Here is a 24,731-nt window from a genome sequence, read left to right as displayed (position 1 = left end):
GATGGAAACTGTGTTCCTTTCCAACTGATGCTGACTTATCTTCAGTTCCAGATGATTTTGATTTGCTTTTTGCTTAGATTGCTGTTGTTTTCTAGGAGATAGATGGGGGAGTAAGGATAATCACATATGCATTCTGGTCTCTTATTTTGATTAATTTGTCTTTGTGTGGGACAAATGTTTGAGGGGCTTGATTGAAAAGACAAGTAGCAGCACCATACCTTAGAGACATTACCCGAGACCTGTGCTATCCTGAAGAAATAGTTACCATGATTTGTAATGGATTATCTTACTAGAAACTTCAACTAAGGATAAGCAAATGTGAAGGCCAAAGTTCATCACAAATAGTTGCAGTTATTTAAGCCGCTGCTGGCTTTTTACATTAAATGTACGTGTGTGTAGTGCTTACATAGGAGCTGCTGAAGATGATTTTCCAGTGAGGATACGTGCCATTTACTTATTTATTTTAACACAGGAGAGCTCTTTGTTGGTTCTGCACATCTCCTTCAAGCTAGTTTTTGCACATTTAATGATGTTGCCATCCTGCAGAGCAGAGGTCAGCATGATGCCATGGAGCTCAAGCTTGATAAAGATCGTGAAAATCTACTGGTAGAATTTCATTTATTCATGAAGGAGTGTTTTTTGTGCTCTTTGTATTCAATTTTCCTCTGTGCTAGACAATTCAAATGAGAAATGATTCACTGTAGCAAGAAGCTAAGGCAAGAAGTACACATGGGTGCTTCTAGAGTTATGAGCTTTGAGCAATAGCAACATAAGACAGAGTTACCGTAAGAGCAGCTTCACTTCTTCGTTTCTATTGTTGCTTTTCTACCTTGAAGACCATGCCAGAGAGGAGGTGATAGTTTGTAATGTAACCACACAGAACATGGGAAAGACCTTTGTTACTGTTCTTTTAAACATAAATTAAGACAGAAAAATATACATAAACAATATTAGATCCAGCATATGTGAAAATGCATATAAAGGGGTACATAAAGTGGTAATTGTATTTTTGTACAACTATACACTTGACTTGAGAGCAATGTCAGTCTTACTTTAAGAGAAGCAATGCTGTGGTCCATTGTAAACTGAGGAATCCTCAATAGCTATTGGTGAAGAGTTACCCTTAGTATGGAGGCATCTACAATGATACTTAACGATTCTTAGCAGAGAAATGCGTGTAACTCCACATTAACTAGCTCAATGGCATTCACTGATCCTGCAGGTTCACGTGCTTGCTCACTGATCTTATGTTGCCAGAACTTGCATAATTTTCTGGAGAAGATGGCAAAGAACGTTGCCTGAAGCTCCACATGGTATATATACTCTCTTTTCAGATTTTTAGGTGAGCCAAGTGACCTGGGTATTGCTTGGGTGGGATGTGCCTTTCCATATGGCTTTGCGTCAAGGTTGAATTGGTAATTTTCTGCGAGTATGGATCTTCTGAGGCAGTATTTTTAAACTCTGACTACAGGTAAAGAGTCATGTTTTGTTTTCTCTGCCTTTGCAGCTATGAAGCTTATGACTGCTCTTGTGAATGTTGCCTTAAACCTGAGCATTCATCAGGATAATACACAGAGGCAGTACGAAGCTGAGAGAAACAAAATGATTGGCAAAAGAGCTAATGAAAGACTGGAGCTGCTGCTTCAGAAAAGGAAAGAGGCAAGTGAAAAGATGCTTTTTTTTTTTTTTTTTTTTTTTTCTGGTTCCTTCCCTCCAGCAGTAAGTCCAGGGTGGTTTGTGACTTCAGATTAGTTCTGCAGTTGTGTTTCTGTGATCTCAAACATATTACTTGGGCTATATTTTAAAATCTTGTGTTAACACCTTCAGTTAAGTTTATGTGCACACACAGGCTGATTTCGATTCTCAGGATTGTCTGTATAACCAGGCAGGAAGAAAATCAGTCTCAAGCTGCAAGTAGTAACTGGTTTGATTATGCAAAAAGATTTTGAAAAGAGGATCACATGTAGTCCCTCGCTGCTCTGCCCTTTTCTCCCTTTGATCCCTGCAGTTATTACATAGTGTCTCATTAGTACTTTTTTTTATAGCTACTATCAAGAAACACTGGAGTGGGGGCTGGTCTCAGGGAGAAGAAGCTAGGGCGACATTAAAGTTGCTTTTAGTAAGTACCAGTCTGGCATTAGGTGAGCAAAACCATTAGACGTTTGCTGTAATCATCTCTAAATAAAGTATTATATCCCAGGAAATTCAGTTTTAGCATTGTACTCGAAAGAAATTTAAAGATGACAAGTAGAAAATTATTACATATACACCCAAACAGCCATAATCTGTAAAGGTGCCGTGAAAGACTCATAAGATTGACTGAAAAGTTGAAGTATATATGACTTAGATTTAAATTTATTAATTAAATATATTAGTTTTGAATATATTTCCTCCACCACTGTGTTACTCTATGGCAAATTAAGGATGCCTGGGTGCTTTACCCATATGTACCTTGGAATCTTTTAAGTATAACTTGGTCTCAAAATTGCTTGACTTCATAGTCCTTGTCTGGGGATAATTACAATCATATCTTTTTATTTTTATTTAACCCGTATGATCCACAACACAATTTTATTTGGCTTTCATAATTCTTAAAAATCATGCATTAAGGTACAAAGCAAGAACAATCTCTGCTGCCCAAACTGTGGGAGAAACATTTTAAATTAAATATTATATTCCATGTCAGCCTTAAAGCATTTCAAAAAATAGAATTGCTTTGTTAAAATAGCTGGAGCAGTTTCTATTCCATGTTTCCAGAGACAGACAAAGTCACTAATTACACTGATTAATTTGGATTAGCATCTCTGTGTCTCTGGACATCCTCTGTACTCCATCCTTCACCTGTACTTTTCAGCGTCTTTTGGACATGTCGTATATAATTGCACAGGGGAGGCTCAGAAGCAGCAATGCCCAGACAAGCAGGGGGCTGGGAAACCCTGAAAGAAGAATGAGCATTTGGCAAACCTTAACTTTTGATAGCTGTGTGCAGTCTCTCTGACATCACTACTCACTACAACTAATCAAAACATTGCAAAGAAGTAAGGTAGAGAGGAGTTGTGGTGATGGAGTGTGCCGTCAGATACATGGAGTTAACATAGTAGAGGGGCCTGCATCGAAGAGATTTATTAGATTGAGATGGCATAATGGCTCTGAATAAGAATTCCTAACCTAATGCTGTATATTCTCCATGTTTAAATATGCTGAATTTACAACAGTGTTTAGTGCTGGCACTTTCTTAGTTGATTCTTTTGATGTAGTGCCATCATCATGAACCCTCACAGGCACGTACCTGAGCATGTGTTTGTCTTCATGAAAGTTATGTAGGTACAGTTTGCAAGCTAAGTGGCAAATTAATCTGGAGTAGAAGAGGCAGAACACTGCAGTGTTTCATGTCATCTGCATGCCTCATGTGAGAGCAGTGCATGAAAGTCTGTTCTTATCAAGGAGATTTTTCAACTAAACTGGGTGATTTATGTAACAGTCTGCCACAAAGTAGACAGAGATGTGTTTTAGTCACTGCCACCAGTCATTCAAATTTTGTGCTTGTCATACATGGCTTTTTGAGCTTCTCAGAATGCTCACAGAATCAAGAAGATAATGTTTCCCTTATTTTTACTTGGGTTTCAGCAGGGGCAGGGTGTTAAATCACTTTTGCATTGGCAAGAGCAGGAAGCCTAAGACACAAATGCTCTCTCAAGATGCCTGAAGTTAAGCACTTGAAATTCAAGAATGTGGTCTTAAAAAGCTGAAAGGACAAAAGCAATTGCAGTTTTGGAGAAAAGTAATATTTTTTAAATTCTTGTTAATTCATTACTGAAACTAAGATACATTTGAGAATTGTATCTTTTAAATGTTAGCACACAAAAGTAAAAGGGATTTCACTTGGACCTAGTGAATCTCTGGTTCTGCTTCTACACCAGCTCTGCCCCAGCACCTGGATCCCCCTGGATCCCCATATCAGTTATATTGCTGATAACTTACCTAGTTTATAACAAGCTGCGAATTCCTTGTAGAACAAGCAGAAAAGAGGGAGGAAGCCATCCACGCTGTCCCCTCTTCTACACCACGTAGTCTTGCATGGTGCTGCTCAACTTACCATTCAAAAAAATGTCAACGTACATTTGCTTCAGTATCTTAACCTTCTCATGGCTCGTAAAGATCAGTCTCTCCTACCTCTCTTCCGTGGTGTGTTTTTATATTAGCAGTTCATACCCAAAGTTCTTTGACAAGTTCCTCTTTCCCATTTGAGGTCCTCAGTATTTTTTCAGAAGGTCTCCTGAGGCTTCTTGATTCATTCCAGTCCTTATTTTACTCCACAGTCTGTGCCAGTTTGTCTCTAGCCCCATGTTTCTCTAAATATTTGCCTGCCTATAGCCTGTGAAGTCAACCACCTGAGGAGTGCTAAGAAATTCACACTCCTTTTGGGTTATATATTCTTCAACAAGCGTTTAGTCTGTGTGTATTTGGGTTGAGCTGATGCTGAAAGTACTGCTTCTCCCAGAAACCATGTCTAAATATGCTTGGTTTGTGTACCAGCCCGTTGGTATGCACAGAGCTGGTGTGCACCCAACTTTTGCCCTTTGTACATAATCCTTTTTACTATGAAATTAATTTCTTTGGTAGGTGTTTGAGAAATTAGTCAAGAACTCTCAGCGCCTCTGTTTCCCCGTATGCAAAATGGAGACAGCACCTCTTTACATTTTCAGAACCTAGGAGACTTCATTTACGGAATTTTGCAAGCTACTTTAGATCTTATCTGGAAGATACTATAGAAATATTTGTAAACATGACTTGAAAAATATATCCCCTAGGTGAATATGTTTATGAGCTCCTGCTACGCAGGCAGTCAAAACAGCTGATCATAATTCTGCCTCTGGCTTTAAGATGTTTTATCTGTTAAATATATATGTCTGTAATTATACAGGTGTTAATATATTATGCATGTATGCACTCTGTACTAGCAAGGCTGTGTTGTGGTTTTCATACTGAAAATGTGGAAAAGTTTAAGTTCACACACGCTGTTGTGTTCTGCTTTGACAATGTGACATTAAGAAACATCTTGATGGAAGAATGATGGCAGTGAGGGTAGTAGCAGCTCTGCTCCAGAAGCTGATGGTATAAAATTGGCGTGATCTTATTTAACAAAGCTGTGTTTTGGTGTAGTTGAGTCATACTTATTTAGTTGAGTACAAAAGCTGACACTATGAGAATATTTTGATTCCAAGATATTTCTTTAGTATGTATTGACACATTGTGAGCTTTCCATAGGACTTACAAAATGTGCTCATATTACACAGGAAATATTAAGTATTTAAAAACCCCCACTCTTATTTATAAAAACATACTTGTAACACCATTATCATTTGGGCTTTGTTTTTGGGGGGTTTGGTCTGGATTTCTGCAGTCTCAGGCCTGCGAGTGGATGTCAGGTGTGCTCCAGTGTTAAGAACCCATGCTCTGATTCTGAAAGGCTTCCTGAGTCAGAACCTCAGTTATCATGGATGCTGAAGTTAAAGCAGTTTATACTCATATATTTAAGATTGACAACATCTTGAAGTACTTTCCTTAAAGAGGATATTGAATATTTTGAAGGGATTCCTGATCTGTTATCAGCTTAATTTGTGAGCTGTCATTCACTCCCAGTTCTATCTGTGAGTACAGGGCTGCTGACATTACTGAAAACATAATCTCTGCCTGTCTAAATTTCAGTAGAAAAACATGGTGTTGACCACTTCAAAGGACTAATTTGAAACTAAATTAGCTAATATCTGTAGCAAATGTTAACTTTCTTCCATTAAGGCATTGCATATAAATATATACATATATATATGTATGTATGTATATGTATGCAAACAATACAGGCATGTGCTGGAAAAGTAGAAAATGGTGAATCTACTAATTAATTAAGTGTTCTTCCATGGTCTTCTAATGTTTCTCAATAAAGAATTGTAGAATACAAAATGATAATACACTGTGATCTTTTGTTTATTGTTGTTTTGGGTTTTTTTGCAGCTACAAGAAAACCAAGATGAAATCGAAAATATGATGAACTCTATTTTTAAGGGTATATTTGTTCACAGATACCGGTAAGAAAATGCATGCTACAGTAGGCTCTGCTAACAAAGTATAATCATAAATAATGTCAAGGGCAGATTCTGTGTTGATTTTTCTTGTGATGTAATATTCTAGGTGCCATAAAAGCAGTATCAAAAACACTGAAATTATGGAAAAAAAATCTAAGTGTAGCCTCTATTAACTACACAGTAGAGCAGTTCACACAAATTTATTTTAATTCAGTAAAATGGTTTTAAGGAGTTGTGGGAAACAATACAGTTTAAATCTTTGTCTTTTAAAAAGAAAAGTTGTCCAGGGTGGGAGCACAAACGTGACATATTTTAAGAACAGTCAAATGATCACTGTATATCCTAAGAGGGCAGTTTTGGTTCTTGGGTTCCTCTGCTCTGCATTTCCTTTTATCTGTCTCAAGTATAAACAGGAAATTTCTGATGTTTCCACCACATACGCTTTACCCACTTCAACTGTATTTTAGGCTTTTTCCTCCTTAAATTACATAAGGACAATCGAAAGCCTTAATTCTAGTTAACATGTATTTTTTTTGTTTTAATTGTTTTGGATGTTTGTAGCAAGAACATTAAGATGTTTTTGTGGTGCTAGCACATCAAAAAGGGGTTTTTTTTAATAGTTAATATGCTATGTGTTGTGAATACAAACCCACACCAGATTTTATATATATATATATTCATGTGTGTGTGTGAATGTATTTACGTATGCACTTCTATTTACTTCAAAATTGCACAAACCAGTAAATTTGGACTGGTGCATGCTATTTTGCAGTATGGTTTATCAGAGAGCAGCAGTCTTTCTAAATAGATTTAGGGTTGTTTTGCATCTCAAGGTACCTCAAAGCATCTGCCACATCTTGGTGAAACCAGCTCTTTAAATGTTAATTGACTTAGCCAAATCAAAAGATAAAATTAAAAGGTATTAAACTGTGTAATTAACCTTTCAGATTTAAGTTCTGGTTTAAAACTTTACCATTTATGAAATCTTTTAGAAAAAAAGCAGAAAACAAGAAATGGTGTATGAGAAGAGGGTGAGAAGGTGAAGAAGAACCCGTAGTTCAGGTGGGCAGAGGGATTACTGTAGTTATGGAGAAAAGTGTGCAGGAAACCTGGAAGGGGCCTGTGCTACAAAAAATACATGAGTGTGACCAACACAGCGGAGTTGGAGCATGTCTCCTCAGTACCCAGGCCAGATGCTTGAAAGAAAGTTTATATTATAGCGGTTCTGGGAGCATCCATCCAAGGAGATCAGAGGTAGCAGCAAAAAGAGGTCTCTTAAGAAGACAAGGGATGTCAGTGTAGTGATTGCTTACAAAGTAACATCTCTTCCTGCATGCGTATGTCACACTTCTGTTTTTCTTCAGACGCAATAGCCTTATTCTGTCCCACACACCTGTGAGACAACTTCATTTGCTACCCAGTTGTTCTTCCCATACAAGGAAGTTGTGAAGGAGGAATGGTGAACTGAGAGGGTCTGAAAGGTCTGAAAAGCAATGGAATTGGTCAGTAGCTTTGGGCTACATGGCAGCAGAAGGATGAGTACACATGGTCAACAGGGAAATTCGGGTATTAGCTCAGTATAGCACTAACACTACTTTGTTATGAAAGCATCTTTTGTGGTGTGTAGGTAATAAAATTTTAAAAATCATATGCAGAGTTTTTTTCTGTTTCCCCCCCTTCAGAATTTAGTGTATTGTATCAAACAAGAAGGTGCTTTAGAACATTTTCCTAGTATCTCATGCTCTTGTGTGGGGTTGGAAAAAACACTCTACCTTTTAATGGTCTATGTGCCATTGCCCTTTATTTCTTTTTAAATCCTCCTTTGTAATGCTGGTTTCTTTTCATACCTTCAGCTACCACTAGTAAAGGCCTGGTTTTGCTGATACTGCTGTAACAAAGGATAAATAAGCTCTGTTTGTCTGTGTCCTGAAAAAAAACGCCCAGGCTGACACTGTTAGACCACTGGAGAATTTACGGAAATCAGTCAAGTCGTGTTGTGCTCTGAGCAGGGTGGGTGACATCACTTCTGCCACTGTCTAGAGATGGGCAGAAGATTCAAATTCTGCTGTCGCATCTATGCAAGAAAATAGAGGGGGAAAAAATAACTGTATTAAAAACTGCTGTTTGAAGAGAAAACCAGGGCTGGGCATGGGAGAGAAAAAAGCAAAGTATTTCAAACCATTATCTGCTTCTATAATGTTTCTTAAGCATCCCTTCTCTCAAATAGTTCAAATGATTTATAAACTTGACATAATTTTACAGTCTTTAGCCCATGCACAAGTGGTAATGATTTCCAAAGAATGCTATTTTAATTATTCCCAGAGAAGAAATCCCTTTCCATAATATGATTCAGACTTCGCCACAGTGATTCATGCTTAGTGACCTTTGTAACTGAAATAGCAAGTCCTTGATCTAAACACAAAGCTCCCCCAAACTGTTTCATTTGGAATGGAGCTGTCTTCCTACTAGTAAGCTAGGGTTGCAGTGAAGTTACATGTTTTTTCTGTAGACTGGCTTACAATTTATTGGGAAATTGTAATGCTCACTTCTCACATTAAAAAAAAAAAACAAAAAACCAAAAATAACTAAACGAATTTCTAGATGCAGTGTTGGTGTATTGTTAGCAGCAGATCTGGTCCAAAATTTAGATATTCTTAATAAACATGCAGGAGATGTACCTACCTCGTTGCCTATTTCTTTCTCTCTTTCCTGAATCACTTTTTCTGACTATTTTTGTATCATCTCTAAAACTCAGAGTTAGCATCAAAGGGGAGAGATGTAAGAACAAATCTAGTTAGAGTCAAGTTGCTGAGCTTATGTTGGTGAGAATAAAATAGATGACGATGGTGACTATGGTAAATAGAACTTCAGAGAAGTTCTCGCAAATTGATTGTACAAGGCATGTGTAGGGGCCTGGATGTGGTGATGCTCAGAGGTCCTGATCTCAAAATAACCAGGTTTGTGCCTTTGTGAGTCTAATTACCTTTGGTTATGTAGTAGTGACATAGTGTATACTAGGTCAGGGAAATTAAAAGTAACCTTTTTTTTTTTTTTTGTCTGAAGTTAAATTAAAAATTACTTACAGGATACACATATATTTTTTAAAAAAAGAAAGGAAGGCGAGGCCTTTTTCTTCATTTCAGTTGTATGTGTGTATCAGGGATTACTTTGAGATTGTTGCCACATAGCTTCTCAGGTGTCACAAGTATTTACAAAATGCCCATCACTCTCAACAGTTACCTGAGATGTCAAAATTTTGGTTTTGCTACTTACCTGCTTTTGACTTAGCAGTGAGTGTGTGGACATGTTTCCATTTCAGAGGGTCAGATACAGAAAAATGCTTATTTGAGTCCTACTTCATAATAGCTTTTCCTTTTGAATGCTGAAAGAACTTTTCATCCAGATGTGAATGTCCAGCAAAACAGAACTATTACAGTTGAGACCTCTGGCAGACCTCAATGGTGACCCTCAGAGGGATAGACACGATGGTTTTGTGAATTTATGGAATGTAGTGAGCCTGTTCTGAGGTATTACTTTGGCAGTACTGATAATTAAGGTAAAACTTGCCAAATGTAGATGCCATCTTTACAGAGAAAATGCTTCCATCTCCTTCCAAGGTACTCCTTTCCCTCCTACTGAGTAAACAGGGTGATGGTGGCAAGTTGCATGTGAGTTCCAATCTAAGAAACAAGAATGTTGCATGAAAAAAGGGAGAGGAGATACCAGGTGGAAGTCCGGTGAGAAAGCAGCTATGAGATTGAGAGGATCAAGGACCAGTCAGTGCAGGAAAATGAAAATCCAAACAAAACCATAGAAAAATCCTTTTCCTTCCCACTAAATGTGTTACCCTAAGGAGGTGAAACATTCATCTTAGTGACAGGAAAATGCATTACGTTTTTATGTATGTTGAAAAAGCAGATAGAAGTTACAAGACCATTTGTCGCGTACAGGCGTAAAAAAAAGAGAAAAGCAAAAAGTCGCACCTTTGTCCTTGAGTGAGTTTGAACTTAATATTGAGTTTAAAAACTCACTTCTCGCTTTCTTCCAAAGTCGTGTATCATACTTCACGTAACAAAGGTGTTAATATGGTAAGTCTTTGACAAACACCGGTTTTAGTGATATGTATAGCTACATCTTGAAACTCAAGTCATACTTTCAAACAATAGAATTCCTTGTTCTGACAAGAATATTGGATAATCAGCTTGATTATTGAAATAGCTATTTAAGTACTCCGCTGTGTAGAATTACTTAGAAATGGGAGTGCTGCTCACTAGCCCCTCCCAGGAGCAGGATATGCAGACAACATTCACCAGAATTTTTGGAAGTGGCCTCTTAACTTTCTTCCCTCATAGTGTGCTAGTTTAGCTCCAACAACTCCACTGGTCATGTTAGCCAAGGAAGGATGCACAAAGTGTAGTCAGGCATCCTTCTGGAGCTTCCAAGAAGTCTGGAAGCAGTCACTGCTCTGTAGGCATCTCCACTTCTTGCCTTGCATGTTTGCTATGGCTTGTTTTAAGTTTTATGAGCATACCTAGTCAACCCAAAGTCAACCAGTGAATTTCTTACCCAGTGCCCTTTAAGAAGATGCAGCGTGCGGGGACTCTTTACTAAGAGTAGGAAAATAGGTTGTGAATTTTGCAAAGAATAGTTTACTGTTTCCCATTTACCACATGGATGTTACTTTGCAGTTTGTGCTTAAAAGAAGGTTAAATATACTTTATGTCTAATATTTCTACATCTGGCATTATTTTTGGTTTCTGTGCTGGACTAGATTCTGTTCCTTTCTAGAAGTATTTGGCAAGTAATACAAACTTATGTCACTAATTTATAATTATGATAATGCTGATGGTATGATTAGTATTTATATGTTCTTGAGTCATCCACAGATAGTGTATGTTGTCAAAAAACTAAGCAATTCATAGTGACTGACAAGAAGCTAAAAGTGTGTAAAAATTAAGAGAATTATTGTTTAATAACAAACAATTGATCACATGCATAGAAAAGACATAAAGGCCTTTTGACTGTGTCGTGTTTGATACAGCATCATATGGGCATGGAATCTGTGTTAGTGATTCCTGCAAGACTAATTATCCTTATTGATAATAATACGGTTACCTGGAAGATAGTGGAGTGGGAAATTGGTATCTCACAAATTCTTCTGCCTCTTTAGCAACTTGAGTCTGTTCTCTAGTCTCACATGCCTTATGCATGATTCTTTCCCATTTTCAGCTATACTGAAGATGTTATATTTTTATTGTACTACATCTTGTAATTAGTTAAATAGGTTTATTCTTTTTCCTTCTTATTAGCTTGGTGTTTGTCCATAGTGCCTGGGGATCCGTCAGAAGCTTTTGAATCAAGAGTCAGTTTTTCCCTGCCTGCCTAGGGAAGCTTGGATGCGTTCTTACAGAAAAGATAAATTCTCCTGATTTTTGGCTGGCTGTGCTGCGTGATTAAATAGCTGTTGACATTTGGGTTCTTTTGGGGATTGCTATTAAATCCTTCCAAAATGCTTTGCAGTTAGTGAATTTATAAGGTGGTGAAATAACCTCCTCAGAAGTGAGGGCTCAGGCTGTCATCCCCTAGTGGAAGTGTCTTCATAGCTACTTTGTGGTGCTGCCTATGTGCTTCCTCTTTTTCTTCTTCATTTGTACTTACCAGTCTTTTAGATTGTTCTTTAAGTCTTGCATTCTTATTCCATCCACCTGTATTTTGTTTTGAAAATAGTTTAAAAATAATTCCGTAGAAGAGAATTGCTAATCTAGTTCAGTGTGAAGTCATATACAATTAGACATATATATGATAATATATTCATAGTTTTAATTAAAACTTGTCTTTGTTGTGGCTGCACTCCCTATAATGAGTGCAGTTTTTATGGTGCAAATCCTTGAATGTAATATTTTAGTGTATTCATCCTTAGAGTATCTAAAACCTGCTTGAGAGACTCCTGGTAGGAAACAACTTATTTAAGGCCCTACTCTGCTTGTAATGCAACTTGTGTACGTTGTGGATTGACAATTACCGTGGTTTTGAGGTCACAGAGTGTTCAGGGAGTCTGACAGACCACTTTAAGTGATTCTGTTTGGAAGTTGATAGAATTGGTGTGTTTCAAGCAGTTAAAGAGACAAAACGATAGTGGGTTGATGGCATTTCTACCCATTTCCCCCTCATGTTCATTCATTAGCTTTAAATGTATGCTTTACGCTGTTCTATCAGTGCAGTTTCCTCCCAAGAATTTGAAATGTAATGGGAAAAGCAGAGGCTCGACTGTAGACATGTCACATCTAGTCATGTATGATACTGCAGTTGCTTGCCATCTTCGTGTAGGAATGGTGGGTTTTGCCTTAGTGTCTGGAAGATCAGATGCAGTAGAACGGCACCTGTGGAGGTGAACCAGTTTGAAGACTGGAAGTACATCAGAAGTTACAATACGGAGTAATCACGGTTTTGTTATGCTATTTTGTGGGTATGCACTTAGGCAGTAAGTATCTTAAACATAAAATTGAGGGCATTTTATTTATATTTTGTAAAATTGAAGACTTGAGGAAAAATACAGTTTCTCTTGTTTTGAAATTATTCTCTTGATTGAAGCTTGGAATTTTTAATTTTTTTCATAAATTAGATTTCATGTGGGGGTCTGGTGCTGTTTTGGAATTAAATGGATGCTTATTACTTTTCCAAAAAGATTTTTTTCAAATAAAAATACAGAACAAGAGTCTCAATTATAAGCCAGACCAGTGTTTGCAAAGCACCAGGCATTCCCTTCTTCTGTACAGCAGCTCTTATGTTCCTCTTTCATTACAGCTGAATTTTGAACTGTGAAGCAGTGCCAGCTGGAGTGGCACAAGCAATTTCTCATAGTAACAGATGTCTCAGAGATGAAATTACCAAAGGGCCAGATGGCCCCAATCCCTTTTCTCGTTGTTTAACCGTCGTTCGTTATTAGTAAATATGCCATGCTCTCTGTCAGGCAGGCAGGAAAGTGCCAATCAGATTGAGATCATTTCCATCCCTGATCTCTTTAGGTGATCTCTCCAGGCAGTTTCCTGCTGCCCCTCTTCAATAAGCAGCTGATAAGCCTGCCCGAGATATGTCTTTGCTTCTTCCATCACTCGCCACAGTCAGAATGTAGAAAAAAGCAAGGCGACTGGAAGAAACCTATTGAAACGTAACCATCCTCATGGATTTTGTTCTAGGGGCTTTCATGCGGCACATGAAACAAGATCTATTTCCATTTGAATTCCCTTCTGTCCCTCTGGCAGGCTCCTTTGGTTAAACCAAATAACATTTTCCACCTTGCAGTTGTTCTACCCCTCTAGCTGGAGACAGGGAAGCCTGCGAAGCGAATGTCAGTGACAGTGTTTCAGAAATGATTGTCGAGAGTAGGTTTGCAGCTTGGATTCATAATTCTGTTTGAAAAGAGGGAGGTAAAAGACAGACTAAGAAGCAAACTATGTTGAGAATTTGTTGAGATAATGGAACTATATCTGAATGTAGAAATACTCAAATGATTATGCAGATCAGTGAGTTCAAGGACATAAAGGAACAGAAAATCAGTGAGAGAGCAGCGAGAACAGTGACAGGCCCTACATAGTGAAGTTCATCAAAAGTAAAAGCAAAATACTATAACTAGGACAATGGGAATGAGAAGTGAATGGTATGTGTCTGTAATCTGATTAATACTTTTTTTTTTTCTTGTTTCAAATTAGTGATGCTATTGCTGAGATTCGAGCTGTCTGTATTGAAGAAATTGGTGTCTGGATGAAAATGTACAGTGATGCCTTCCTGAATGATAGTTATTTAAAATATGTTGGTTGGACACTACACGACAGGGTAAGTATTGTGTGTTATTGTACATAGCAGAGTGTGCTGAAGCTAGCTGCTGTTATACTGCCCAAGACATGTTTATTATATCATCTTTGATTTGTAAAGAGATAGTTCATTTTTCTTGCCTGTTATTTGCCTTTTGACCAGCTTATTTCAAGGAATGCAATTAAATTAGGATACAGTAGTCCTAAACTGTGTGCTTGGTTCAAGTGCTTTTTGTGTTTTCAGTCTCCATTAGAATGTCTTAATAGAAATGTTTCCATGGTGCTTTTCTTCTGAGGACAAGAGTAAGAGAGGTATCCTTGGATAGCCCCTGAAAACCTTTGTGTCCGAAGCAGAATGGAAAAGAGATTTCCAGATGTGTCTTCCATTTACATTGCCCAACATTAGAGGAAAGAAAACATCTCTGGGTCCCCAACAGACATCACTGGCACCGCAGCCCGTGGAATTCTCATCAATTCATTTTCTCTTGAAGAATCTCTTCAAGATTCTCTGTAGCTTTTACTTCAAAAAATGGTTGAAACACCAGGTGGAGGCAAAAGGTTCTTTCTTATCTTATTACACTTGGTGTCTATAACGTTCCTCTGCTGGGTGGCAACAGGCCTAAGTAGCGTTCAGTTCCTGCGGCCCATTTTTAGTGCTAATAGAACAGGACTTCTCACTTCTGACTGGGTGGGGTTTTTGTACATCAGGCAGCAAATGGGACGAGCCATCCTCCCACTCTTATCAAAACCACTAGAAACACTTGTTTTACTCTAAAATCTTCTAACATTATTGAAGGAAAACAGACAAGACCTATCTGTACTGTTGAAACGCTCATTAAATTCCAGCATCCTGATTCAGACTATTCATTTTTTCTAGGAAAAAAGTAAAAGTTTTCAAGTTCATTCCGATGACTTGCATAACTGGTAGTTAACAACTGATTCTTTAAAAAAGTGATTTCTTCAGTGACTTCAGACAGCATATTAATGTTCAAGATGTGACTTGGTCAGTCTTGCTGAAGTCTGAACAAGATCAATTAGAAAGATGGCAGCTTTCACTAAGGAAAGAAGCTGCCGCTGGTTCTTTTGCTTTATCTATAGGTAGCAAGGATCTGCATCTTACCTTGAATCTGGAATCATCACAGGGCCTTGAATCCTCACAGGGATTTGAGGGGCAGAGCTACTGTTCCATATGTGTACCTCATTTTTACCATTGGTGTGCCTCACTAGGAGTTGGCTTCAGGAGGTGGAGAGCATTGCTTCAACTTACCAAATCACGGGGGACATCAACTCAGGTCAGAGGATTAGGATTTTAGGTGTGATGGAGGGCTTTTAATTAAAATTGAATTTTCCCTTGAGTGATTGCAGTGGATTTTTTGCAGCACCTTCTGTCCTAGCAGAACATTTCCACAAAGCAGCACTTCCAATGGGAGAGCAGAATCTAGCATTAATAATAGTGTTACACTTCGCAACTCTCAGTCCCCTTCTAGTAGCTGTGAAGTCCCGTCATTTCTCACATAACTCCCTAGAACTATCTGTGAAATGCAGCCATTCCTCAGGGCGCCTGTGACTGGTGTCAGCTTCTCACATGGGTACCTGTCGCTTCCAGCTATTTCTCATGTTGTGTCCAATAGTTTCTCACATTCTCTTCAGTTAGCTTAACCTCAGGCCAGGGTCTAGTCATCTGCCTGCAGCCTTAACATCTAATTTAACCTCAGTTTTTAAAAAGAAATGTTATTTCATATTAGAAAAACATTTAAATTATAGTGTTATGGTAAAAAAGAAAGGTTTTCCATCTGGACCAGACACAGGAGAATTCTAGCAGGCTACTCTTCTGCCTCTGCTTGCTTTGTAATATTTATCATTGCAGGCTTCAGAAGTGCCTTGTGGTTCTCAGTCTTTAAATCACTAGCTAATCTGTTTAATATCCTGATGTACATAATACGTGATATTTTTGTATTGATGCAATGTATGTTTAATGTATAGAGTGAGACAGATTGTAAGTAGAATAGAGGAAGAGTCAGAGGCAGGTGAGCCATGTTCAAAGGCTGAAAAAGAAGAGAATGGACAGAGAGACATTTGGCGAGGCACAGAAAGGAGGAAGGCAGTGTAATTGGAAGAATATATTGAAAAAAAAGATGGAATAAGAGACGATTAAAGACACAAACCCTCCAAAAGTACAAGATGCCTTAATAGCATGAAGGCTGAGGCAACAGTCAGATGGTATTTCCATTTCATGGGAATGGAGGTCACCCCAAAATGATGAACTTCTCTGGAAGCTCGCTACTACAAAAAGGAGAGGAGGCAGCTGTGCAAGAGATTCATGAGCAGTTTCATATTCTGCTTCAGATGACACACAAATTAAACCACAGGGAAGACACAGTTCTTAGACTTTGTAGTAGCTCCAGTGTAGTCTTTGAACGGTAGGGTAGAGAAGTTTAGTTCTCTAATTTGGGCAGTCTCTATATTTTGTGTTTATCCTACCTCTGTCCCAGATTTCAGATCAATGTCTATAGGGGTTTTTGTTATTTACATAGATTACTTTCTTATTTGAATGTGAGTTTCTAGTTCTGCCTTTCTCTCCTTTTAACCATCTTTTTCATTCCTGTGGATCTAGGAGCATAAATTAAAAATATCTAAAACTATAATATAGTTGCATTTAAAAAACCTCCTTTAAAAAAAGAAAAAGTGTTAAATCAAACTGTCCAGTCTTAATTTTCCTGCCTCATTGATGCATGGAACTGATTTGAAACCGTAATTGTGTCTCTAGATACCAAGACAGTCATGGTTCTTATAGCAGTTCCTAACACAGAAGAAAAGGCCTTTTTCTCCTTCACATGCCTCTACTTTACTTATTGGCTATTTCTGTGAGAGGAGTGAAGCCAAGGTCATCTGGAACAGATGGGATTTGAATACTTCATTTTGATGACATCCTAACTTAAAAGGATGAAAAAATAAAGCTTGATTTTTATTAAGATTATATAGAAACTGACATTGAACTGACATAGCGCACCTTTAATTGCCATTTCTGGAGCTGCACTATCCCTGAATGTTAAGAGAAGTCTGGTTCTCATTGGGAAACGATGAACTAATACTCAAAAGTATCAGCTGTGTGGAACATTAATAAGAATGTAAGCTGGCTCAGTGCCAGGCTATAGATCACTGTGAGTCTCACCCAAGAGTTACAGATCGTTGATTAGCATGTAAAAACTAAGAAAACGTTGTGCTTCCATCAGCATGGATTCATCTTCACAGCTCTGCCATATTAAATAGAATTCTGAGTAGGGCACGAGTGTCCCAGACAAATGTAGACTCCCCACACCACTGCATGAGAGGTGTATCTATTGCTTTTTGCTTTGTTAGCAGCAGTAACAATGTTTCCTGAAAACTCAGAAGCGTTTGAAGGATTGGCTCAACAAAAATAGGAACAATAATTGAAATGTTTGTCATTTAACAGCGTTGATAAACATTTGATATTTTGGTTTTAGGTTCTGATTTCCAATGGTAATTAACAGAAAGCATTAATGATTAAGTATTAGTGTGAAGCATTTCTCCTATTAATGAAAAAGAATTTTATATAACAAAAATAATAAAAATATATAACTAATTATCTAAAAATGCTTTGAGAACAGGGGAATTACAGGAATAATTAAACTGGAGAAAGAGGCATGCGTAGAACCGATGACAGTGTGGGTGAAGTCAGGACTTTGCAATAATTAAGTTTGACAATTATGATATGGACAAAACTCCCAAGTAAGTATATTTTTCTGAAAGATGAAACTCCAGAGAATGGAAGGTCTTAGTTGTTAGAATGCAGATAATACAAACATTTTGTCCATTATTTACTTAGAAAACAGCAAGACTTTCCTTTCAGATATGTTCTGTCTATAGAGCATAGATGTGACTACACAAAAATGGCTGGAAAGTGATGCTTGTTTTCTTTAACAGAATTAAAGGTCGCAAATCTGTGCTGCCTTAGGTTGACTCATACTCACCATGAACTTCAGCTCAGAATTGCAGAAAAATGGGCTAAAATCTACTCTGGGAAATATTTTTGCTTATTCCTTTCCTGCTTAAGGCAGAGTTCACTGTATATCTGCAGTGTTGCTCACACATGATAACTTATTTCTACAGAAACACTCTAGTATTGGGTTTTCCACAGCTTTTTTGTAGCAGTTTGAGTGCTTAACAATGTTTGGCACTGAAAGTTCTTCCTCACTTAAGCTGAATAGTCTGTGTTGTAATTTTAATTTATTATTTCCTTTCCTACCCACTGTACACCGAAAAAGTGACAATTACTTTTTTCCTCTTCCTTCAAAGCAACTTTTCTTTGTTGTGCTACAAAGATATTTACAGGAAGTTTTCTTCATTCCCTCTTGTGTCCATTCCCTACTGTGCCCAGGCCTCTTTTATTTTATCTTCCTTCTGGATTATGTATTCCTCTTGTACTTGACCTCCTAGTTAATTCATTTGTTGAAATAAGCTAATCTCTTAGCTAAGTCTCTTCTTGTTGTAGCACTGCATCATTGTGTTTGCAGCTTTGACCCTGGCCTAAGATCTTAGGAATGACCCTAATTTTAGCATTCCCACCCACTTACTTCCTTGCTAGACAGGAAACGTCTGCTGTGTTTCTTTCCCCAAAGTGTTTGGGATGTTCCTTCCATGATTCTCATAGTTACTCCAGAAACATCTCATGTCTGGCGTGTTGATGGTCTGTGGGACATCTCTTTTCCTCCATTCCAGACTTGAGAGCAGTGTAGCCATGTGCACCTTCCCTTCTGCCTTGCTCAGGTTCTTCTCCAGGTCATGGCTGCTTATGCTTCCCTGGGGGTTCCTATCACTAATCTCCCCTGACTCTATTTCAAAACCTTTACAGGATTAGCAGGCTGATGTGCAGGGGCTCTTCTGTCTTCAAAGAGATTAATTCCATCCTTGACCAACAGTGTAAAAAGATCTTCCTCCTGTCATTTGTCTGCTAAGAAAGGCGGCGGTTTCCAGGGATTGCCTCTGTCTGCTGGACCTCTGCGCTCAGCTAGAGGGACCAGGGTGATACAACCTTCCTGCAACACACGTACCATTAAGGGATCAAAGAGCAGCATTTCTCTGTGCTTCTTTAGCAGTTGATCTCATCCATATGAAACTTTTTTCAAGGAAGTTCTTCTCTGTACCTTGAAAGATCTTATGGTAGATCCTTTAAATGTAACTTCCATCTCATTGACTTTCTCTGCAATGGGAATCAAGAAGATCCCTAGAAGAGAGCATGAGTGCTCAGAGACTTCTCAGATATAAAGATGTGATTTCTCAGGAACAGTCATTCTTCAAGGCAAAGTTCTCCTGAAAATCCTCCTTTCAACTTCTGTCCTTCCCTTCTTATATTTTCTATTTAAATTTTTGAAATAGGTGGGAAGGAAGAAAGAAACTAAAAATTAAGGATTTTTAGCTTCTGTTTTTATGTCAGTCTCTCAATGTTCTTTCAGTTTGTAGCTTGAGCAGTTTCTTAAATACAGACTTGATTAGAGAATAGACAGGCTCAGAAATGAAGCCCTTTGGATATGGAGTTTTATTTATAAAGTTCAATAATACGCATTAGTTCTTGAGCAGCTTAAGGCCTTAGACTTGGCAGTGTACTCACTTTTATAGAAGTAAGTTTACAGTGCAGTCAACTCTACAGTTTATATCTGAGCGGATTTGTGCTTGTAACCTTTTTGCTATCTATAAATATTTTTCAACAAGAATCCATGGTTTGCCAACACTGTGCCTGGGGATCCAGCCTTTCTCTTCATCATCCACCTTCCTCTAGGCGACAAACCTTGATCCATAGGCACTGTCTTTTTGTGGGAAACACTAACAGACATTTAGCTGATGGTACATTAAATTATTTATATATGCAAATAAGGATAAAATTTAACATTGTTTGTAGGCAGCTGCATGTGGTTTTTGGGTTTCAGCTGAATTGCAAATTGGCTTTGGTAACTCATTTGCATAAAATTTTAAACTGTACATTAAACAAATTACAATGTGATATTATTTAATATTCATGTGCGTTTGATTAGGGTGTTCTATCAGCTAATCTTAGTGTGTTTTATTTAGCAAGGTGAAGTGAGGTTGAAGTGTTTGAAAGCTCTTCAGAGTCTGTATACCAACAGAGAGTTATTTCCAAAACTGGAGCTGTTCACTAATAGATTCAAGGTAAGAGGAAATACAGTTTTTGGAAGGAGTACAGAAAATAAAAGTATCATCTGTCTCATCCTGTTGTGGTCTTTGAGTCATGTATATTAAATGCAAAAATAAACTCATTTGTTTGCAACAAGGCTTGTAACTGCTGTAGTAAAACTATGTTACTGAATGCTGAGATTAAGCCAAATTCATTTTACAGTGTTTATCTTGAAAGATTCGTCAGGCTTGGCCAGCATGATTATTTGTCTGTTTGTATTATTGATAGTTTATATATTGTCATTATTCAATCTGCTTGTACTTAGTTAATTTTAGATTTATTGAATTTTAAATACATGTATGAGGTTTTTCACACAATCCAAAATACAACTGTAAGTAATAGCCTGTAACAAAAGATTGTTTGTAAGGGCATTTTTTAGCTGAATATGTACTTGTGCTCAGAGGAAGAGATACTTCGATCTGTACCACTATATCCTACACAGTGAAATACCTTCCTGCAGAACAGAAGCTGGCTTTGTGCTTTTGGACAAACCCCTGAGCATGACTGTCCTGAAGGAATATTTCATGGGCTTTTTTACAAATAACAAACAAACCGACTTTTTGCTTAATATCTTGATGAGAATGTGGCTGCTAATTGACTTTGTGGTGTGGCTGCTTTATTTTATAAGTGGAGTATCTGGAGAGATGAGTGTAGCAGTACTGTCATTGCGTCTGCTTGGATGCCCTGCAAGGAAAGCTTTCGAGCACTGTCACCACATCGGGTGGCACCTCGTATCATCACTTTTCTGTTCTGGAGAACACAGAACTGTGGTAAAGGCTAACCCCAAGGAAAAACTATTTTAATTTCTTTTCATTTAAATCATTATTATAATACTGATGAAAAATTAATTTAAAAAGAAGTGGAGCTGGCTGATTCTTTTTTGTTTAAATCATTATTATAATGCTGATGAAAAATAGTTTAGAAAAGAAGTGGAGATTTAAATACTCATAAATAACTGCTGTAATGAGATTTAACTTCTCACTGTAGATTTTATACTGCTTCACTGGTTTTGTCTGTCATTGCAGTTACTATTGACTCCTCCAGTTTGATCTAGGAAAGCACAAAATATAGAATTCTCATCATATCTTCCCTGTAGGTAAACAATCAAAGCATAATGGTAATCAGCCTTTTACCACATTCACTTGAGATGGAGAAAAAAGGATGCTTAGACTACTTAGTCTAGATATTAAGGCTTTTTGTCCAAAATTATATAACAGAACAGATTCTTTATTAATGATCTCCTTCATTTGGTATTTTTAAGGACAGATTAAATAAATATCTGTCAGGAAAAAACTTGGTAAAGTTGACTGTAAAGTAGGAGATGAAACTAGATCATTTTGTGAGATCACTTCAGGGTCTATATTCTTCTAATTTTATAAGGTCAGTTTCTGGGACTATTGCAATAAAGACAAACTCTCCTTTGATAGAAAAGTTCCTGGCAAACAGTTTCGGACCTTAGACTACTTCTGTAATGCCTCCATAGGTCTAGTTTGCTTATCATCTTAGGGCAACCAGAAATACTAGTTCACATTCCAGAAAAATAAATCCTCCAAATCTGCTGCTTTTGTTGTTCCATCTGTGCAGACTTACAGATTTGTTTATATTTGCTCCTTCTGTGATTCGATTTATTTTGAGATAGGCCACTAAAACTCTCATGATCTCTGTATCTTTTTCTCTTTACTAGAAGATGTAGAATCATAGAATCATTTTGGTTGGAAAAGACCTTTTAGATCATCGAGTGTACTGGATGCTTCTCTCTTAGCCTCCTTCAGTTTGTAAGAGAAGATGCTGCTTTGAGCCTGAACCTGTCCCATCTACCTACAAAACTCAGGACAGCTGGAGGCACTTGGAGAAATAGTTCCTCAGTAACTTCAAAAAACTACAGTAACGTGAAACTTCCAAATTCTTCCTCCTGGCTTTTTTAACAGTATAGACAGTTTTCTTTGTTAGGAGTCAGGTTAGCCTGCATTGCTTCTTGTCTTGCACAAGAAATTTTAATTCCAGTCAAAAAGGTTCAGAGGAAAAGGAACCTTGTTAGGAATCCTTGTCTTTCTTCTGTTCCATTAAAGGGGAATGACCTATTAGAGAGCAGCGTAGGGGAAAGGGACCTGGGGGTCCTGGGGACAGCAGTATGACCATGAGCCAGCACTGGGCCCTTGTGGCCAGGAAGGCCAATGGTACCTGGGGTGGATTAGAAGGGAGTGGTCAGTAGGTCAGAGAGGTTCTCCTGCCCCTCTGCTCTGCTGTGGGGAGACCACACCTGGAATCTTGTGTCCAGTTGTGGCCCCTCAGTTCCAGCAGGACAGGGAACTGCTGGAGAGAGTCCAGCGCAGCCACCAAGATGCTGAAGGGAGTGGAGCATCTCCTGTGTGAGGAAAGGCTGAGGGAGCTAGGGCCTTTTAGCTTGGAGAAGAGGAGACTGAGGGGTGACCTTATTAATGTTTACAGATATGGAAAGGGTGAGTGTCAGGAGGATGGAGCCAGGCTCTTCTCGGTGACAACCAATGATAGGACAAGGGGTAATGGGTTCAAGCTGGAACGCAAAAGGTTCCACTTAAATTTGAGAAGAAACTTCTTCTCAGTGAGGGTGACAGAACACTGGAACAGGCTGCCCAGGGAGGTTGTGGAGTCTCCTTCTCTGCAGACATTCAAACCCACCTGGACACCTTCCTGTGTAGCCTCATCTAAGTGTTCCTGCTCCGTCGGGGGGATTGCATTGGATGAGCTTTCCAGGTCCCTTCCAATCCCTGGCATTCTGTGATTCTGTTTTCAATACAGAAATCTGTTATCATTATGAAATAAAAAAGTTAGATCAAAGTCTCTGTGAGCCTAGAGAACAGATACATTTAACAGGGCGATTTACCAGTTTCCAGCCACATCAAGAGAACAAAAAACTGGCATTGCCCAAGTGCTTGTGCAGGGATTTACAGCTGTGCTGACAGGGATGTGGCCTTTGGCACCAGGATGGAGCAGAGTTTCAAATTAATGCCTTTTGTATGTGTGATACATTACTTAAGTGTATCCACCACAAACTCTACCACCACCCTCTGAAAAATAATTGACCTAGATGCCGTTCTCAGTTCCATGGCTGCTTATTTCTATTTCCTCATCAGACTGTGATCGACTTGCACAGTTCAGCTGGTCTTCAGCTCAATCCATTCAGACTGTCAAGAGAAATCTCTCTAGAGATCTTCTGGTTGTTTAAATTATAAATTAATTTGGTCCAGATGGACTTTTAGTGGAGTGTTTATGTTTCACTACCTCCCAGATAGCTGTGACGAGGATCTGATAATGTCACTTCTCCAAAGGAAAGACGTGTTCTTTTCAGCATTTATCTGTGTTCCTAGGAGTAGCTGTGCTAGAAAATAAGCTTTGTCCATCAAAAGAAAACTTGTCCATCAAAGAGGAGGCTTTTGTTTCCATCAAGAAGTCGTGACACGAACATTAACTGAAGCCACATGGAAAAGATGTGAATTAGCTCTTTTGCAGTCAGTGCCCAAGTCAAGACACCAGCAGGTTTAGATGCAGCCGTTTTGTTCTGTCCCTTGTCCCTGACCCCTGGCAGGCCAGTGCTGTCTCCACAGCCCAAGAGGTAGATTTGCTCTGCAGACAGCCTTATTCACAGCCTAATACATCACTGCAAGCTGATCTTCACAGACAGTGAAATGTAATACTTAAAGTTTTAACGACAGACATGTGTCCTGTTCTGCTGCTCTGCGATGGTACAGGAAATTTCTGTTGAAGCAGATGGAGCAGCTGGGGTTTGTAACTTACTACACCACAGAAATTCCACCTTCCAGAGGCATTAGGTGTTTAGGTCTCATTTTCAAAGGTCTTGGTGCCTGCTTGGCAGTGGCCATCACACAGACCTGCTGTTAGAAAATAAGAAATAATGCATCCACGTTTTATTTTAAGCCTGATGTTTCTGGGAAAAATTGAGAGAACAGTCTTTTTGGATAAGAAAACCTTATTGCATCTGTCGGTTTCAAAGTCCAAAAGGACTCCAGAGAGCAGCTCTTGCACTGTAGGCAGGAGAGAAGGTCCCTCCCAGGCTTTCTTCAGAGATGCAGGAGGAGTTTTATACTTGTGTGCAGTTCCCTCCCTGTGGCTTCTTGGAGTGCAAGATACACTTTGAGGGAATATATGACATTTCACTGAAACTTTTAAGATCAGTATCTCTGGCTGTTCTTTCTCTTGATGTTGTTGTTATAATATTAGATGTTGTTCCTTGTCCAGGACCTTAGGAAAAATTGAGAACAAATGTTTTGTCATGTCCATACACAGAGTTTCTTGTTTGGAAACTTGTCTCACTGTTTGAGTCTCTTCATGGACTTCTCAACAATCTGTAAAACTGTCCAGATGTAAAAGTTAAATGCATGCAGTTTCCCAGGAACTTAATGGTGATGGATAGAGGTGCATTCAGTCATAGTGACACAAAGTGTCTCTACAGACCTGGTTTTGTTGAGAAGGTAGCACTTGGGACAGCCACAATACATCCTTTACATACTGGCCCCACATTTCAATGTTGAAATAACATCAGTTGTGTGATATTCACCTTCAACCTTTAAATGCCTGGAATAGTAGAGAAAAGAGGTCAACACCTTTGTTTTGTGTTAATCTGTTCTT

At 38.4% G+C, this 24,731-nt stretch overlaps 1 protein-coding gene across 1 annotated transcript in view; it reads left to right on the top strand.

Moving 5' to 3' along the window:
• STAG1 (STAG1 cohesin complex component) overlaps positions 1 to 24,731 on the top strand; it is a gene marked incomplete at its 3' end in the record, with an annotated part of 135,277 nt that overhangs the window by 60,705 nt on the left and 49,841 nt on the right. The window contains exons 7-10 of the mRNA XM_080349552.1: positions 1,508 to 1,659; positions 6,013 to 6,086; positions 13,793 to 13,916; positions 19,982 to 20,080. Of these exons, the coding sequence (XP_080205678.1) occupies positions 1,508 to 1,659; positions 6,013 to 6,086; positions 13,793 to 13,916; positions 19,982 to 20,080 (449 nt within the window). The remainder of the gene's footprint in view (positions 1 to 1,507; positions 1,660 to 6,012; positions 6,087 to 13,792; positions 13,917 to 19,981; positions 20,081 to 24,731) is intronic.

This window comes from Nesoenas mayeri (assembly GCF_963082525.1).
Source record: "Nesoenas mayeri genome assembly, chromosome: 9".
Taxonomy (NCBI): Eukaryota; Metazoa; Chordata; class Aves; order Columbiformes; family Columbidae; genus Nesoenas; species Nesoenas mayeri.
This window is presented reverse-complemented; position numbering and strand designations above follow the sequence as displayed.